This window comes from Protopterus annectens, chromosome 9.part0, assembly GCF_019279795.1.
Source record: "Protopterus annectens isolate FY-2018-M chromosome 9.part0, PAN1.0, whole genome shotgun sequence".
Classification (NCBI taxonomy): domain Eukaryota; kingdom Metazoa; phylum Chordata; order Ceratodontiformes; family Protopteridae; genus Protopterus; species Protopterus annectens.
Window position 1 is genome coordinate 325,517,774 of NC_056743.1, and position 18,550 is coordinate 325,536,323.

General features: G+C 40.1%; 1 protein-coding gene across 3 annotated transcripts in view; it reads left to right on the forward strand.

The window, feature by feature from the left end:
• The first annotated feature begins 2,820 nt into the window (after positions 1–2,820).
• The window catches only part of P2RX1 (purinergic receptor P2X 1), an 834,383-nt gene continuing 818,653 nt past the window's right edge, over positions 2,821–18,550 (forward strand). Inside the window, exon 1 of one of the 3 annotated variants that reach the window (XM_044082908.1) lies at positions 2,821–3,037. In XM_044082908.1, the coding sequence (XP_043938843.1) occupies positions 2,901–3,037 (137 nt within the window). In that variant the 5' untranslated portion in view covers positions 2,821–2,900. The remainder of the gene's footprint in view (positions 3,038–18,550) is intronic. The other 2 variants (XM_044082906.1, XM_044082907.1) reach the window with 2 other exon arrangements.

An 18,550-nucleotide genomic window follows, 5' to 3' on the forward strand; every position in this document is an offset into this window, starting at 1 on the left:
TTATCCTCACTGTACCGTTGGTGTTAAAAGTGCCAACATTCCAATAGGTAGCCAATAAAGAAATGCAGACATAGAAATGGTAGCAGAAGAGGAATGTTGACCTACCTCTTCAGTTCAGTTGTTGCAGCTAACATACTCTATAGCTTCCATTCCCCTCTGTTCTATGTTTCTTTTGCCCCACTTGACCTATCTCCTTGGTTTGCCATTCACAATCATTATACCCATTTTGGAAGCCCATCCTGTTTTTCCACAGCCTGTTGTATAAAACAATGTCCTTATATCCAAGATTAATCCCGTCCTCTCTTTTTGTAAATCATGTCCTCAATCTTTTCTTTTTAGTGCTTTTCCTTCACTAGTCCCTCAAATGTTGTTATGGACCCAAATCATGCACATTGCTTATCCTTGTTTGTTCTAGGATGTAAATGTTCCACATATTCAGACTCAGTTCTTGTCTTCCATACCATCCCCTTCCACATCCCATATGCCACTCTCATCAGTATCCCTTTTTTTCTGCACCCTTCCAGATCTTTTTTTTTGTGCCCTTCCAGGATACTGATGATACCCAGTTGTCCCATTTATTACAGGTGCACGGGAACAAGACATTCACAGGTTGGCAAAAAGCCCTACAGTCTATTAAATTTTATCCAAGAATCCCAATCATCCCTTCTGTTCCCTGGTAAAAGCCTGATGGTAGGGAGCAGGCTAGCTCACTGGTCCTGGGAGGCAGTCTACCCTGTTTACTGCCCTAGGTGGCTCCTCTGGGTCAACTACTACTGCCCTTCAAATGAAAGTTTGCTCCCCTGGGTTTTACTGATGCTAAGCACCATGACATTGTGGGCTCAATTGGCTTGAACTTCACTGTTTAACACTTAGCTCCCTTGCTAGGTGTTGCCCTTCTGGTGAGCCACTCATATGTCCTGGCAACAGCCTCTCACTCCCATTCTCCCATGTCAGCTCCTACAGGCAACAAAGCCGCTACTCAAACTCAGGTCACTGCTGCATAGTAATAGCTTTATCCCTTTATGCTATGGAGTTGGCTTCCTCTGCACCATCACTGGTAGTTTTACTTCATTATCTGTGGATGGCCGCCACTTCTGCTCTTCCACTTATTGCCTTTACCTGCAATCTACAGCGTGGGAGAATTAACTCCGCTTTTTTTATTAGCCTATGCTCCGGATATGCAGCCCAGCTGACTGCCTTAGATGCTGTTTTTTTTTTTTTTTGCTCTATTCCTGTTGATTCATTCCAGCTTGATTATTACCTCAGTTACTTTCCTGCTTGATTGTTTTAATCTGGACCTCCAGCTTCTATTCTCTTCCTGTTTTTTTACTTCGCAGGTGAATCATCTTAGATATGGTAGTGGAAAGTTAGTTGTTATATTCATCTGAGGTCTTTCCTTGGAGCAGCTTTTTCTGTGTTATTGGTTTCCATTCTCAGTATAATTAAGTCTTCTGTGTTTACTTCAGTAGGATTTAAATTCATTTTCAATCTAAGCAGTTGTGTAATAAAATCGCCCTAATTCCCTACTTAACCAATCTTACCATGCCAACAGCAGCTGCAGCCAGCTGAAGATGAGATTTCCAGTAAAACCAAAATAAAACCAATAAAGAAGGGAAATGACCATATTTTGTGACATGATTCTTATAGTTCATAGTTTAGTACTAAGCTAAGTGCCCTTGCGAGCCATTTTAAGCCTAGCCAATTATCCCTTGTGAGACTCAAACCCTGCACCTTGAGTTTGTAAGGCAAGCACCTTAGCCATTGAGCCACCCTCCCAACCCTTGTTCTGTCTTGTCTCAACACATTCCAGCTTCATGCCTCCAGACACTGGAAGGTGGAATCTTACATTTGATGTAGAAGAGCTAGACCCACTGGAAGCTTTTTTTTTGTTAATACAGTTTGGTCATGTGACTTAGGAATTAGTTCTGTGATGCTACACCATAATAACCTTACAAATGTTGCCAAACTGCCCAATTGATGATCGGCATACTTTCTTTCTACTGCATGAGAGAATTAAACTTAACATTTTAAAATTGTCATTAATGGCTACATTATATGTTTTACCCAGTAAAAGGTTAATACATTTTTGGATGAGATATTCTGTATTCCACAGCTTGCCTCTCTAACATAGCATTGTTGGTAAGCCTCATGGCCTGTGCTTTCTTGCCTTACATGTCGTGACAGACAGACACAGAAACACACACACCCTCTGGAAGCAGTGTCTGGAGGCATGAAAGTGGAATATGTTGAGACATTGTTTTGTTTTGTGGGTCTGAAACCAGCATTTTTTGTTTACAGGCATGCTTAAAAGTTTTCAGCTTTTGCTTCAGAAACAAGCCTTTGTAGTTGCTGTATTGCTGCCATTGTGTGTAAGGTAAGGATCACTTTAAAAGAGACGATCCCCTGCAGGTTTACTTATCTCTCAGTACTGCTACAGAAACATAGCTGTTGCCTGCGGTTTCCCATTTGGTTAGATTATTAGGCAATGCAAAATTTTTTTCAAAAGCGTATTCACCAAAGTCCTCAGAAAACTGTTTAGGAGAAGTGCTAAAAGTTAAGACATAAAAAAAAAAAAAAAAAAAAGAAAACCAGAAGTGGTTAAAAGGTAATCCTACTATCACCATTTACGCAAAAGAAGAGAATCTTTTTACTAAATTAAAGATGTGTTTCTGTGTACACAACATCTTAATATACATTTACCTTTTTCAAACTTCTGTTATGTTGCTCTTTAATGTGCAAACATTCCTTATCAAAGAACCTCAAAACTCCGCCCACTATGACAAGTCAGCTGCTGTGAGCCAGAATAAAGGCAAAAGACTATACAGGCATTTCACATCAGTGCACTTAATAACCTCAAAGAGAAGTGAACTGCTGTATGCACTGAGCAAAACTTTCATACAATGATGGGAAGAGTGAGGGAAGGGCTTGAAGACTTCTTTTATGAATATGATACACCTAGGATGGTGCTAGTGAAGGACAAAAAAGTGGGAGTTACATTCCGGCTGATCCAGCTGTGTGTTCTTGTTTACATTATCGGGTAAGAACACTACACACACGAGTGCCTGCGAGCATATTTGCTTGAATGGATGCAATGTTTCATGTGGTCTACCATGGTTTAAAAAGGCTACTACAGAGGAAATTAAAGCTGACACAGCTGTAACATAATGTTGTAATACTAAGCAAGGTGCAAGATTTAACTTCAAAACTCTAGCTTTTACTTTCAAATCTTCTGAATGTTAGTGCAATGCATGCTTTTCTAGCTATGCTGCCTACAAACTGTACGAAGCAGAATGTAAATTGTAAGAGAAAAATAAGAAGGCAGGCAGACATCCAAGCATCATTGTGTTCTTTCATTCATATTTGTTTTTAGTTTCCAACTATTTTATGTAATCATTTTAAAGTATTAAGGAACTTTGACTTATTTCATGCCACTTAGCTGATATGTTACTTTCTGATAGTGGCAGGACCCTGACAACTGAGGGCATATACTATGTGGGCTGTGGTATATACGTTTTCCCCATTTGTTAATTTGATAAATGTGCTGGTCCAATGAACTTTTTCAACCATGACGGGGGTAAATACAGTGTATGCATAACTGTATAGATAATGGAGTTTAGCCAGCTAGCCAACTCATTTTTAGGAAGTGGAAGGAAATGAGGGATCTGTAAAAGACCCATCTAGACATGAAGAGAACATACACAGCTTCACACGGATGTAGACATGGCACGGACATACACAACTTCACACAGATTTAGACATGGCTCAGACATACACAACTCCACACAGATGTAGACATGGCTCGGACATACACAACTCCACACAGATGTAGACATGGCTCGGACATACACAACTCCACACAGATGTAGATGTGGATTGGACATTCACAACTCCATACAGATGTAGACATGGCTAGAACATGCGAAACTCCACAGAGAGTGATTAGAGGTGTCTACAGACACCTAGAACTGTTGAGGCAAAGATTTACTGCTTTCTGCTGAATCACCTTGCTTCTAAATGGATATAATTTTGACACAGTTCGAGGGAAAAAACTCACATTTTGTAAATAATTAAATGAAGTTAAAAGGAAAACAGATGCAGAAGTTTGCAAGTAGGAAGATAACTGTGTTGAAAGTGTTCATGTTTACTAGATTATTGACTCTCCAGTTAAAACCATCTAATATAAGTATCATTAGTTACTTGTGTTAGGTGTTTGATTCCATATTTAGGATAAGTGTCATAGAAAAAAAGGACAGTTACTCTGGGGTTGTGAGTAGCAACACAGGAATTCTGTACACAAATGAAACTGTTTTTCACTGCTTTCTTGCTAAAAATCATTGTACGTATGTCCTTCTGCAGGAGGAATCTGTTGTTTCTGACACTGACTTTGTTTTCTTTTTATGTTGGCTGCTGATCTGCAGTTCTGATACAGACAAGTCAAATAATATAATGGTATGCTGATTTGTTAGCATAAAATGCAGTCAGTTTGGAGCATGTTGCTTGGGCTTGCTCTTGAAATGCATGGAATGATACACTGGTGATGAACATCAGTACAGTATTAGCTGTAAATAGTTAAAACTTGTTCAGTATACCAGCTGCAGGACTCTTCCACCTAGGCGATGCTTTAATGAAAAGCTTTTTCAAGGGGAGGCAGACAACTTCAAAAGAAGGAATAGTGGTCTTAAATGTCACCCCTGCAGACCCCTTATAATCACACTTGATGTTAAACATCAGTGAAAAAAGTACCAGACCATGCCATTCTGAGTAAAATTCAAAATCAGTATGTAACACCTTACTTTTCTTACAATATGTAATGAATTTTATTACACTTTTATGGTACAGTATATTGTCAACCAGGATGACTCTAAAAGTACTCTTCCTGTGTGAACTGATTTGTTACTCCTACTTCTGTGGTAATATGTTGTCATTTCCATACAGGTATTGTAATAAATGCCCAGTTTAAAAGATACTCTTTAGGCAAATACACTCTGTAAAACAGTAGTTGATTCTAGCATATCATATTAAGAGCACATTATGATGTGATATGGTTTTGTTGTTTTGCTTGTCTAAATGACTCTGGAAGTATACAAACTGAGAGAACCCTTCTTTTTTTCTGTGAAGTCAAAGCATGCTATTTTTCAATTTCAGAGTAAAATGAGTGCTAGCTTTTCAGACTTTTCTTGCACTGGGAATGATAGAATTAATGCAAACTTATCTTTGCATCCTTTGTAAAGAGTACAAAATTAAAGTGCAACTTACATTTTTTGAAAAGATGAGGGTGGTAATTTATGAAATCTTATGGACTCTGGATCCATACCATAGCATCAGTTCTAGTGAGAAACATAATATAACTATCTAGCTATGAGGGTGTGGAGCAAATTATAGATGAGTACAATTATACTACCATTTACTGTTGAAACTATGTCATTTTTAGCTGTCATATTCTGGGATGCTAAGGCCTTGTAAAGAAAATTTGTTTGGGAAGGGAGTGCCCGAACCAAATGAGGGGTGATTATTGTTAACTGTAATGAATAAGGTATGTGCAGGTATCACAGCACTCTGTTGAGGTTGAGGAGCTGTATCTCCTGTGTGCTTGTTGTTTACTGTGGTCTGAATAAAGAATGTGCAGATGTCACAATACTGCTGAGGTTGAATAGGGGGTGTCTGAACCCAGTGACAAGTGCTTGATGTTTAATGTGTACTCTGAATAAAGAGAGTGTGTGGATCCCATGATACTATACTGAGATTGAGGAGGGGTTGTCTGAACCCAGTAACAAGTGCATGATGTTTAATGTGTACTGGGAATAAAGAGAGTGTGTGGATGCCATGGTACTATACTGAGTTTGAGGAGGGGGTGTCTGAATGCTGTAACAAGTGCATGATGTTTAATGTGTACTCTGAATACAGAGAGTGTGTAGATGCCATGGTACTATATTGAGATTGGGGAGGGGGTGTTTGAACCCAGTGACACGTGCATGATGCTGTTTGTGTAATTTGAATAAGGAATGTGTGGATGCTATGGTAGTATAGTAAGATCCAGGAGGGGGTGTCTTAACCTAATGAGAAGTGTTTGATGTTTACTGTGTACTCCGAATAAAAAAATGTGTGGATTTCATGATACTGTACTGAAAGTCACAGATGTCTAGACGTGGTACTTTGAATTGTATCTAGATACACTGCTGAACACACTAAAGTCATGCAAAGGATGATTCTGGGTCTTAGGAGTGCAGAAGCAGAGAGAGAGAGAGAGATGGTCCACTTGTTCCTAGGCCAGCTAAAGGAGTCATGCTTTTTAGTTTAAAGCAATCTGTGGGTCACCTTTACTCACTGTGCCTCATTTTTAATGAAGATTAATGTGTTAGTGTTTGTCATTGTTGTAGGGGACAACAAAACAACTGAAAGAATGCTGATATATTCCTACCACTTGCAGTCTTTCTTCTTTGAAAATGATACTAGGTAGACAACATGAAGTAACTAATGAACAGAGAAACAGAAAATGAGCTGTGTTGGGGGTCTTCAACCTCAGCTTACTAGACATTTGGGCTTGGTTTTCCATAATGCTCTTAAAATCAGGGAATTACAGCAGTCACAAGGTACTTATCATGAATAATCCCAGTATATAGAATGATGGGGGTTATAGGCAGTGTTATTGTCAGCATAGCTGACTGCCAGTTAATATCCAAACCCTTCCCACTGCATGTCTGCACCATGTTTTTGTTGGGTAGAGACTTGAATGTGATGCACTGAACTAGGTTTAAATAATGGGCCTGGGGTTAAAAGGAGTGAAATGGGAGATTGAGAGTAAGTGACCGGTGCTGGCTTGCCTGCCTGCCTTAGGTGGATGCATGTTGGCGACTTCTGAACTAAGAAGTATTCCGGGTTGAGTGTAGGACAGCAACTCTAGGAATACCAAGGTGTTCCTATCTACAATGTGCAACCCCACTCAGTGCAGGTACATACGTGGAAGCATGCACATGTGATACATGTTAAGACCACAATAGCATACATGGAAGCTTAAACATGTGTTACATATAAAGACCAGCATAGCATTCATGGATGCATACACATGTGATGCATGTAAAGGCTAGCATAACACACAAGGAAGCATACACATATGGCACATGTAAAGACTAGCACAACACACCATAACATACATGAAGGCATATACACATGATGCATGCAAAGACCAGCATGACATACATGGAAGCATATAAATATGGTATCTATAAAGACCAGCATAGTGTGCATGGAAGCATACCTCCATAGCACATGCAAACAGTAGCACAACATGCAGAAAAACACACATGCACATATGATGCACGTACCATGCACAGATGTATAAACATGTGGTGTATATAAAGATCAGCATAATATCATGTAAGCATATACCTGTGATGTTTCATGGCCAGCATAATATCATGTAAGCATATACCTGTGATGTTACATGGCCAGCATAACATCATGTAAGCATATACATATGATGTTTCATGACCAGCATAACATCACAGAGCCACACAAATGTATGGTATGTAAAAAGCAGTATAACAGTAAAAGAGGCATGCACATGCTGTATATATAAGGACAAGCATAACATGCATGGAATCATACCCACATGGTACATGCATAGAGCAGCACAACATCCATAGGTGTAAACACACACACACACACACACACACACACACACACTCATGGTGCATGTGACATATGGTGTATATAAAGGCAATGGGAATATAAAAATGTGGAGTATGTAAAGAGCAGTATAACATTGCAGGAAACATACACGTGGCATATGTAAACATAACATACATGGAAACATAGCCGTGTGGTACATATAAAAGCCCATCATAGCTTACATGTGGTGTATGTATAGAGCATCTTAACATGCATGGGCTCATAAACATGTTACATGTGAAGAATAATATAACACATATGAATTTATGTCAGATCTTTGATGCCTAATGATCAAAACAGTCAACATTAAGCCAACAAATTGATAATTAAGCATCAAAAGACTCAGAAAAGTAAACATGACTTGTTTTTGTTGTGCGAGTTGGGGGAACACCCACAGGCTGTATGCAGGAGGCAGTGCTATACTTGTAGTGAGTGCTAAAACCTAGGAGAGGATGTTTTGCTATGTACAAGTAAGAAAGAAGAACCTTTGACAATTGATGGATGGCCAGTACCAGACTCTCACCTTCTACTGCCTGAAAGTAGGTTGGGGAGTTTATAAGTCTACTAGGCTGACAAGATGGTCCAGCTATTGGGTGGGAGGAGATTAAAAAATAAATATTTTTCAACTTTATCAGTGAGCACTGCTGAATTTCTGTACAAGGCCTGGCATGAAAACTAGATGTGATCTTTTACTAATTTTATTCCATGACTTCATAATGCTGAGAGTAAATGGCCTAGTATAAAATCTGAGTGCATATCATCTGGATCTTGAACACTTAGACTATGCTGCATCCCTCAGACACTTCAGCCATATTGCTTCCATGCAACAGAATATGCATCACTTAATGTAAAGTTGTGGTGTCACAGCTTGTTAAGGTTTTTTTTCTAAAACCATGGTATGTAATCCTCTCAAGTGAAAGGCATATCAAGAAGACCCTCCACAGCATTTTACTGTTCTCAGAAAGTTGGACAGCTTAAGACATGGTTTATAAAATTCCAATTTCATTAGCATTCTCATAAGTCCTAGATTTTTTAGAGAAATGTGCAACATTGTAGAAGGATATATGTTAAATAATATAACAGTCTTCTTCTTTCGGCTTTTCCCAGCTAGAGGTCGCCACAGCGGATCACATGTCCTCTCATGATTGGCAGTGGAGTTTTACAGTGTCGAGTTGCCAGCCCAGCGCCCAACCTTCCACAGAAGGCACACACATGCACACACATATGCCTAGGGCCAAATTAGTGTGTCCAATCCTCCTACAGCATCTCTTTGGGATGTGGGAGGAAACCGGAGTACCCGGGGGAAACCCACGCGACCACAGGGAGGACATGCAGACTCCGCACAGAAGGCACCCCAGCCGAGGATCAAACCGGAGAACCTCTTGCTGTGAGGCAACAACACTAACCACTGCACCACTGTGGCCACCCGTTAAATAATATAACAGTATTCATTCCATATTTATAACAGTATTCATTCCATATTTTCCTCCATAGCTTTCAGATATTTTGCTGAAGAATAAGGGAAAAAGTCAAGCAAAATGGGGGATAATGGTCCAAAATCTGGAGAAAATTTTAAATATTACCCTATTTCACTTAAAATGAATAGGTAACACTATAAAACTCTATAATGTCTGGCACTATTGTCTGACTAAATTCCTCAGTGACTTACCACAAAAGCAAACATTTTATGAGAAACAAACAGAAATATGAGACGAAATTGGGGACATTCTGCAAAATCAGGCACTGTTAAGAATTATGCTGTCCCCCTAACTTGTATTGGAAATGATCGATTCAGTGACAAATTTGCAATTGTCCCTGACATTTTTCCTGCTGTGCATGATTTGCATCTCACATTTCCTAAAACAGAAACTAATGCTCTGACGCTAACCATAGAAGCTCTGGGGAGCACACACTGCATCTCACATTCCATAAACAAGAACCAATGCCCCTACTCTAACCATGAAAGCGCTGGGGAGCACTGTTTGTGTCTCAGATTCCAAAAACAGGAACACTGATTCTAGCCCTGGAAACCCTAGGAAACCTGCTCTGCATCTCACAGTCCCTAAAACAGTAACTGTTGTCCTCACTCTGACTGTAAAAGCTCTTGAGAGCACACCGTACATTCCACATTCTATAAACAATGCCTATTGCTCTGACCACAACCATGGAAGCTCTAGGGAGAACATTCTACATCTCATGTTGTCTACAACAGGAACTAATGTTCTGGCTCTAATTGGGGAAGTTCTGGGGAACATAGTGTCCATCTCACATTCTATAAACAAGAACTAGTGCTCTGACTCTAACTGTGGAAGTTCTGGGGAACACCCTCTGTATATCATATTCCCTAAAGTAGGAACCTAGTACATTGACTCTAACTGTAAAGGACCTTGGGAGCACACATTCTGTAAAACAGAAACTAATGTGGTCACTCTCATTTTGGAAGCTATGGAGAGCATACTCTGCTTCTCACATTCCCTAACACAGGAGCTCTGGTATAACTTGTAGTATATACTGTCAACCTGCTTCTCACTTTTCAATCTTTCTTTCATAGGTAAGTATCAAGCTAACTGCCTTGTGTACCATTTTAAGCCTAGCCAGTATCCATTTTGGTTCTTGAATTAACCTATCCCATTTGGTGTTAGAGTGGCCTTACCTATCCCATGGCCAATAATAATAATATATTGCCCCTAGTAAGAATAACTGGGCTCATACCATAGATAATTTGAGGGGATCCAAGCTTGGGATAAAACATTTAGGAGCTGCTTCTGTCCATTAGTAGCACAGAGGACAGTCCTGGGGTAAATGATCTTTTTCCCATTTATATATAAAAGTTCTGCTTGAATGTAAACACGGATGAGCTTTGTTTTATGGGGATGGGGTGTCTGTTCCAGAGCAGTGGTATTCTCTGTTAAATAAACCTGTCCCTCCAGACTGTTGTGTTGATATTGCAGAAAAGATTTATATCCCTAGCCTGAGTATTTCTAATGCCATATGACATGTGGATGTGCAGTAAATCTATCAGTACTAGTCTGATGTTTCTAATGCCATATGACTTGTGGATGTGCAGTAAATCTGTCAGTACTAGCCTGAGTATTTGTAATGCCATATGACTTGTGGATGTACAGTAAATCTATCAGTACTGGGTTGGCGGATGCCTTGTGTGCCAGACACAGGTCACCTCTTAGCAGTCTGTAGGATACCAAGTATAGTGACAAGACGTTGAGTCTGTCCGGTAGGACTTATTGTTTAGGCCTTGTATCTTTTTAGTAAGGTATCTGTGAGGGTGTTCCAGTTGCTGCAAACGTCTGGACAAATACATGATAAATGGGAGGATTATACTCAATGACTGGCCTAATGAAGGCTTCTTTCTTTCTTTCTTTTTGTAACACTGAGTCCTTGTATCTGTTGTAGGAGACCTACATGAAATGAACAAATTTAAGCCCATCTGCCATATACCTACACATACTAAACTCACAGAGAAAATGGTATCTGTTTAAATGCAAGGATATCTCTACATTTTTAGAACTCTTGCACAGAAGCAGTATTTGATTCAGTGAGAGTATAACACCTTGCAATATCCTGTTTCACAGATAAAATGCACATAGGTATGGTTAACGGAGTGCTAAATGGTTTTATCATTCATGAGCTAAAAAATATATATATTTTGGGCAGTGGTGAGTTGTTGCAGCTACTGCCCTTACTGATATGGTCTCATGAAGTATTATCTTGGCTTACAAATGTAATGGATGGCAAATGGGTATGACTAAGTCTATGCAGGATGTAACTCAACTTACACTCTCTGCTATTAGCTAACAAAGATGGGAGGACATGCAGTTTGGGAACATCCTGATGCAAACTTGAGTCAGATGTGCAATTGTGTACAGCATGTTGAAAAAGTGATAAACTGGTCCTCAAAGTTGCATCTGCCGACTACAGGTTAAACAAATGCAGTCTGTAGCTGCTATATTTGGCTTCACATACTTAATGTTTGCAGCTCTGTATTTAATTTTATGTCTAGACTTTAAAGCACCCTGGCTATGTGCCACTTCGTATATTCCACCACTTCCCTACCTGATGCTCCAACAATTTAAAGAGCATCTTGTTACACAGACAAGAAAAGGAAGTCTTAGATTATTGAGTGATTTGGCATAACTTGTCAGGCTCACTGAATAGCTATTAAGAAGGACTCCATTTGGAGCCCTCTTTGTGAATCACATTAGAAAACCATCATTGCTCCCTCATGGAGCCCTCCTTGTGAATCACATTAGAAAACCATTATTGCTCCCTCATCTTTGTACAAGTCTGTATGAAGCAACTAGGCATTGTTTCTGAAGCCTCTTATATTGTATTTTTCATACCTGAATTAATCTTTCATTGAGATTTTCTCCTGTGTCGCCACTGAAAATTAAATCTTCACAGATGGAAATTTCAGCCTACCAACGATAAATAAATATAATTAAATTATTATTAACTGCCCCTGCTTGTCCTGAGACTGAGCTGTTGAGGCTATATAAAGTGATTGCTAGGAGAAAATGGGGTAAGTTAGCATAATAATATCCTTTATTGAACTAGACAGTCCCAGCAGAATGCAGAAAATATGTACCAGGATTCAGACTAGGGTGTCATGTGGTACATGCAGTATCACGAAGCATAACTTTAAGCTAAGTGTATAATTAAAGTGTGCATGTGTATGTGTTTCACTTGACTGAATATAATTACTAGTTAAGATTCACTAAACTTAACTAGTACTTAAAGCCACATAGTGCACAAGTAAAGGCTATGAGATGCAAAACCAATATAGGTTCATAGGTTGGTACTAGGCTATCAGCCCTAGGGCCTATACAAGCCTAGCCATAACAATTCCCTGGCTATTTCTTCCCACACTATTTACTTCCCTGGACCCCTGTCTAGCAGGGCAACTGACGTGATCCCCAGGGTGAATTTCCTTTCTTCCATCCAATCATCAAGGTTCCTTTTGAAGAGGGCCAAAGAGGCACTCTGCTTGACATGTATGGGCAATCTATTCCAGAGTCTGGAGAGCCTCTGGGTCAGGAACCTATCCCTCCAGCATGTTTTGTTTATTGTGATGACAAGGTTTAGATCCTTGGAGCGTGTGGCTCTGAGGGATTGGGATTTCTTTAAGTGTAGCATGTCCAACAGCTCTGGGTTTGACATGGCCTTGTATGTTAAGCAGAGATTACCTCTGAGTAGATGATATGCAACAGAGTATAGCTGGCGTAAGACGGTCAGCGTAGGGCATCTACTTTAGGCCTGTGATTGTTTTAGTGAGGTATTTCTGCTGCTTTTCCAGTTGTTGCAGATGTCTTGAGAGGTACATACCAAACAGGGAGTTGTATTCTATAATGGGTCTAATGAGGGATGAGTACAGTGGGACAATGACCTCCTTTTTTTCTGGATGAAAAGCCCTTAGTGATGAGGTGTGCCACATAGAAGGATTTCCTGACTGTTGTGGTGATGTGGTTATCGAAGGTGAGACCACTGTCCACCTGTGTCAATAAGTCTCTTATCACACTTTCAGTGTCTAGTGTACTCCCACCTATATGGTAATTCACAGGTACATGTTTTTTCCCAAAGGGGATAATTATACATTTCTTGGCATTGAGCTTGAGCCTATGGTTCTGGCACCAAGCATCTGTTTCTGTAAAGCCCTTTTGTAGAGTATCCACATCATTTGAGAATTCAATAATGGCTCCCAGTTTGCAGTCATCTGCAAACTTTGTTAGCCAGAGTCCCTTAGTGTTGGCCTGTACTTCAGAGAAATAGATGCCAAACAAGAGTGGTCCCAGGACTGAACCCTGAGGTACTCCACTTGTCACTTGTCTGGAGCTGGATTTGGAGTCGGCTACTTTTACAGTGTGGGTTCTATCAGTAAGCCAGTTAGCAACCCATTGGGTGACGTAGGGATTAATGCCCAGCTTAGTAAGTTTATCTATGATTCCAGAGTGGGGAATGGTGTCAAAGGCCTTGGCAAGGTCTAGATAGGCTGTGTGGACTGCCTTACCCTTGTCCATGGCTCTGGAGACTGATTTGAAGAATTCAATCAGGTACAGGAGACAAGATCGTCCCTTCACGAACCCAAACTGGGTGAGGTCCAGTGTTTGAAGGTTGCCAATGTCTTTGTTTATAAGTTCCATAATAATACTCTCTATGGCCTTGCAGATAAGGCTCATCAGACTGATGGGACGGTAGTTTCTGGGATCCAAAGTGGATCCCCCCTTGTGGAGTGGGATAACTGTAGCTCTGCACCACAGTGGGCACGAAACCTGAGGTGAGGCTATGATTAAACATGACACTTATGTGAGGTGCCAGTTCATATTGTAGTTCAAGTAGTACACAGCCTGGGATGTCATCTGGTCCCATGAATGCTGTATTCTTAGCTTTGGAGAGTGCATTCTTTACCTGTGTGACCGTTACTACCAGAATTTGTCAATCCTCTGGTATTGAGATGGGCCATTTAGGGGGTGAGAGGGGGGTGAAGTTGGCACTGAATCAATCTGCCAGGATATTGGCAATATCCTTGGGATCAGTATATTTAATGCCATTCTGTTTTAGCTCAGAGCAGATCTGAACATTGCCATTTAGATTCTTGACATAGTTATAGAATGCCTTGTGGTTGTCTTTGGAATCTTTGGCAATTTTATTTTCGTAACTAGCTTTGGAGGATTTTATGAGGGATCTCAGTTTCTTACTGAGGCTGGTAAGGGAGTTTTTTGCATCCTGGGATTTTCCTCTTTTCTGCAACAGTTTCTTCCTTTTGTTGTAAAGTTTGTTTATGGCAGGGGACTACCCGATTAGCTTCCTTTTTTTGGATGAGAGCATCTTGGTTCTATTTGGGATGGCTCGATTCATGCATGAGTAGATGTGTTCGTACAGTGTCTTAGTGTAGGATTCAGCAGTTGAACTTTCAGTTCCCGTCTGCATGGGTGTCATGAAGTTTGTCACTTCTGACTTTAGTAGCATGAAGTTGCCTTTGGAGAAGTTTTTTATGGAGGTTTCCTTACTGGGGGATGGGGGTGGGATGAGGATGTTAAGGGTGATTAGCTTATGGTCAGACCTGACTAACGAGGGGGTGACCATAGGTGTGGAACATCATTTTCCCATGTTAGTAATGACCAGGTCTTGGATATTGGAGTCCCTGGTGGGACTATAGATTAGTTTATCCAGGGCGTTGGAATTTATGAATTCCAAGAACCATTGGGCAAAGGTGTTGGTACATGAGTATGAATATTGTAAGATGTAGCAGCTTCATAATAATTGGCTACATTTAAGTGTCGGATCTTAACCCCATGTGCCTTCAAATTTTCTGATGGTCTGTGGAAGTTGAAGAACAAAACCTTTATTACTCTCAAGGTCAGCTAAAGCAACAATATGCTTTGTCTCTGTATTTTATATAATTCTGGGAGATTTGCTTCTAGAGAAAGCTCACCAATTGATCTGATCATCAGGGTAAGTTTGAGAAATGTTTGCCTGCTCACTGTGCCAAGAAGAGCTGATGTGCATCATTAGTGCTGGTACAAAGGAGGATGCAATATGCTGGTGTGACTTTGCAGCCCCTCTCTCTCCCAGTCCAGATTAGAAACAGTGTTCTGCAAGACTCCACTCTTTGTGTTTTTCTCTCATCATCTTTGGAAAGGATATGTGACAATATAGTGAAGAAAACAAGGTCTTACTGTATGTTGATGATGTAGGCCTCTCACTCAACTATAACCGGATCTTAATTTAGAAAAGCTGTAGTCATGCATTTCTATACCTGTGGAACCAGTTTATCTCCAACAAATTCGCTCAACCTACTGGAGACTGCCACTTTTCTTGATCTTTTCAGGGAGGACGGGTAGTTGCGACAAGAATCTGTTACAAGTTTGGATCATTGTTGCCAGTGCTTCTGAGATGACCTAATTTTTATTCAGAAACTGAAATTCATCAGCTCTTTAACTAATGCTGTGAATGTATGTTCATAGCTTTGTTTTTCTGACAGTTTTCTACTCTGCATGCCTGACTGCAAGTATCCTGCATCTAGAAAGATACAACTTCCTGTGCCACAAATGGCATTCCCATCCTTCTCAGCATTTCCTGGAAAATAACTTTTCCATCTGAAAACTAGGTGTCATAAAGTGTGACATTTTACAACTGCTTATTTGGTACACCATACTAGCTTTTCATATCCCATATTTTAGTTATGCCCATGTTTGTCTGTTTAAGAGACAACTTCTAAGTTCTGGCTATGGGAACCTTCCTAGTCTGATCTCCAAGCTTCCTTCTCATATTCTGTGTTCTACAAAAGAAGCTGTGGTGATGGCCGGACTTTATATAACAGGGCTGTTAATGTTTCTGGGTATAGGATTACTTGTTAATGAGCTATTAGATATTGGGATCATATGATCCTGACCAACAGCATTGGTGTATGCCTGCTATGTCATTTTTGTCTTGGCATAATTGTTTGCATATGTCATATTTAACCACCTGAATGTAATATTTTTATTTTCTTCTATTCCTGCTGAATGCTTGTTTGGTGTGCATCTGAGTAAGTTTGCTGTTTTATTAGATCACTGTGCTTAGATGTCACATGTATTACCCCAATACTTGTTTGTATCCCTCCTTTTGTATGGTAAGTTTATGTAACTTTTCATAGCTTTGATTTGCAGTTGGCATTTGCTAGTAAAATGGTATACAAACTACATTATTCTCTCTCTGTTCCTGTATTATTACTCCAGGTATGAAAAAGGCACACGTTCCTGAGACTTCTGAAAGTACTCGTTCAACAAAAAATTAAAATAAATGAAACAAGACATTAGACTTCTAGTTACTTTCTTTTCTAAGGCTGTAACCACTCAGAAGTTGACAAAAGACTCATTTGTTTATTTTGCCACCTCTTAGACTTATTTTATTACAACTGTATATCTTTACAAGTGTTGCTAAAAAAGTAGTTTGTCTGTGTCAGCTTGGTATGAAAATCATTGCAAATTACATTGAAATAATTTGCATGCTGTTAAACTTTCTGCTAGGCTATGAAGGCAGAACTGTTAATCTTTTTCAGACATTTAGTGCACAGCTGAATATTTAAAACACATCTATTACTTTTTCAGTGGAGACTGCAGTTATTTTAAGGAAGGAAGCCTTTTAGAACCTTGCTATCCAATGATAGCCTTGTCTTTAGAGCAGCACTGATGTGTGTTACAGTAAAGTTAACATGAGGTAAAACAGCTTTCTACAGTCAGCTCTGTGATACAGAGAGAGATCAAGACTTGACTACAGCCCAGATGACATGGATTCATTTTGCAGCTTGGGTACTGGGGAGACATCTAGGAGGGTTGAGAGGGGAAGAGTAATGAATACTGTCTCCCCCATCCTGGTGAAGTAAAGATTCACACGTATCCCGCTGGAGGAGTGACACCTGTGGATCAATTCATAGACATGCACTTCACATGAGAAGGTGGGATGCCATGGTACTTGATTTTTACATCAGCTTGTCTTTCCATGTAACCATTTATTTATATTTAATAGTAACTTGTTGAACATCTTAGAGCATGTTTTGATGGGTGACCTGGAAGAAAACACAAGTTATACATTCCAGAAAAAACATACATGGCGTATACAACAATGAAAATTACACTGTACTAGTATTGGCTAGTAACTGCATAACAAACTATACCTTATATGGAACCAAGTAGTGTCAGTAAATTGTTCATAGGTTCTTACTAGGCAAATGACCACTGGGGCCTGTACTAGCCTAGCCATGCAGCCCAAATATCTTCCATGAGTTATTGTGTTTAGACATTATTTTAAGGTGGTATATATTAGCTAGGCATGATTTAAAAACTGCTTCTGCCCATCAGAGATAATGGCGCCAGGCCAGGGGTGGATTTCTGGTTTCTGATCCACTGGTCCAGGTTACATTTGAATAGGGTTATAGGAGGACTTTGCTTCGCATGGATGGGAAGCCCATTCCAGAGAATGGGAATTCTATGACACTTGTACTTATACAGGTTCATAGGAGGTTACTAGGCTAGTGGCTCTAGAGCCTTTACAAGCCTAGCCATGTTAATCCCAAATTTATTCTTTCTGGGTAATTTTCAGAATGAATTTATGAACAGAGCAGGTCTGTAATCAACACTGGCTACCCCTGTCCATGAAGGATGTGGGTGCCACACCATGGGCAAATTTGCAGTCTCCCATCCAGTTATCTAGATTTCGTTTGAATAGGGTCAATGAAGAGCTCTATTTTACCTGACTAGGAAGTCTATTCTGGAGAAGCGTCAATCTCTGGGAGACATATCGCTCTCTCCAGCATGTTCTGTTAATGTCACAGGCTAGGTTGAGATCGATAGAGTGAGTGACGCTTGTGCCATTTGACTTGCAGATGTGCAGCATTTCCATAAGGGCAGGGTCGGTGATTGCCCTATAGACCAAGCACAAGTCACCTCTCAGCAGCCTATAAGATACAGAGTAAAGTGACAGGGCTTTCAGCCTGTCCACGTAGATCATGGTTTGGAGTCCTTGTATTTTCTTTGTGAGACACCCAGCTCTGAAGTCTCTCCAGCTGCTGCATGTATCTGGTGAGGTACATGCAATACGGTGCATTATACTCTGTTAGTGGTCTGATGAGGGTTGAGTACAGAGAAGTTATAATACCCCTTGACCTTGATGCTATGCCCTTGCTTATGAGGTGTGCTACATTGAAGGCTTTCCTTACCACTGTGGAAACTTGGTGGTCAAAGTTCAGATTGCTATCGACCTATGTTCCCAAGTCTTGCACCATTGGGTTGGAACTCAGGGGCATGCAGTCCAAATTGTAATTTGTAGGGAATTCAGTTTTGCCAAAGAGAATAATAATGCATTTATTTTTGCATTTAGTTTTAGACTG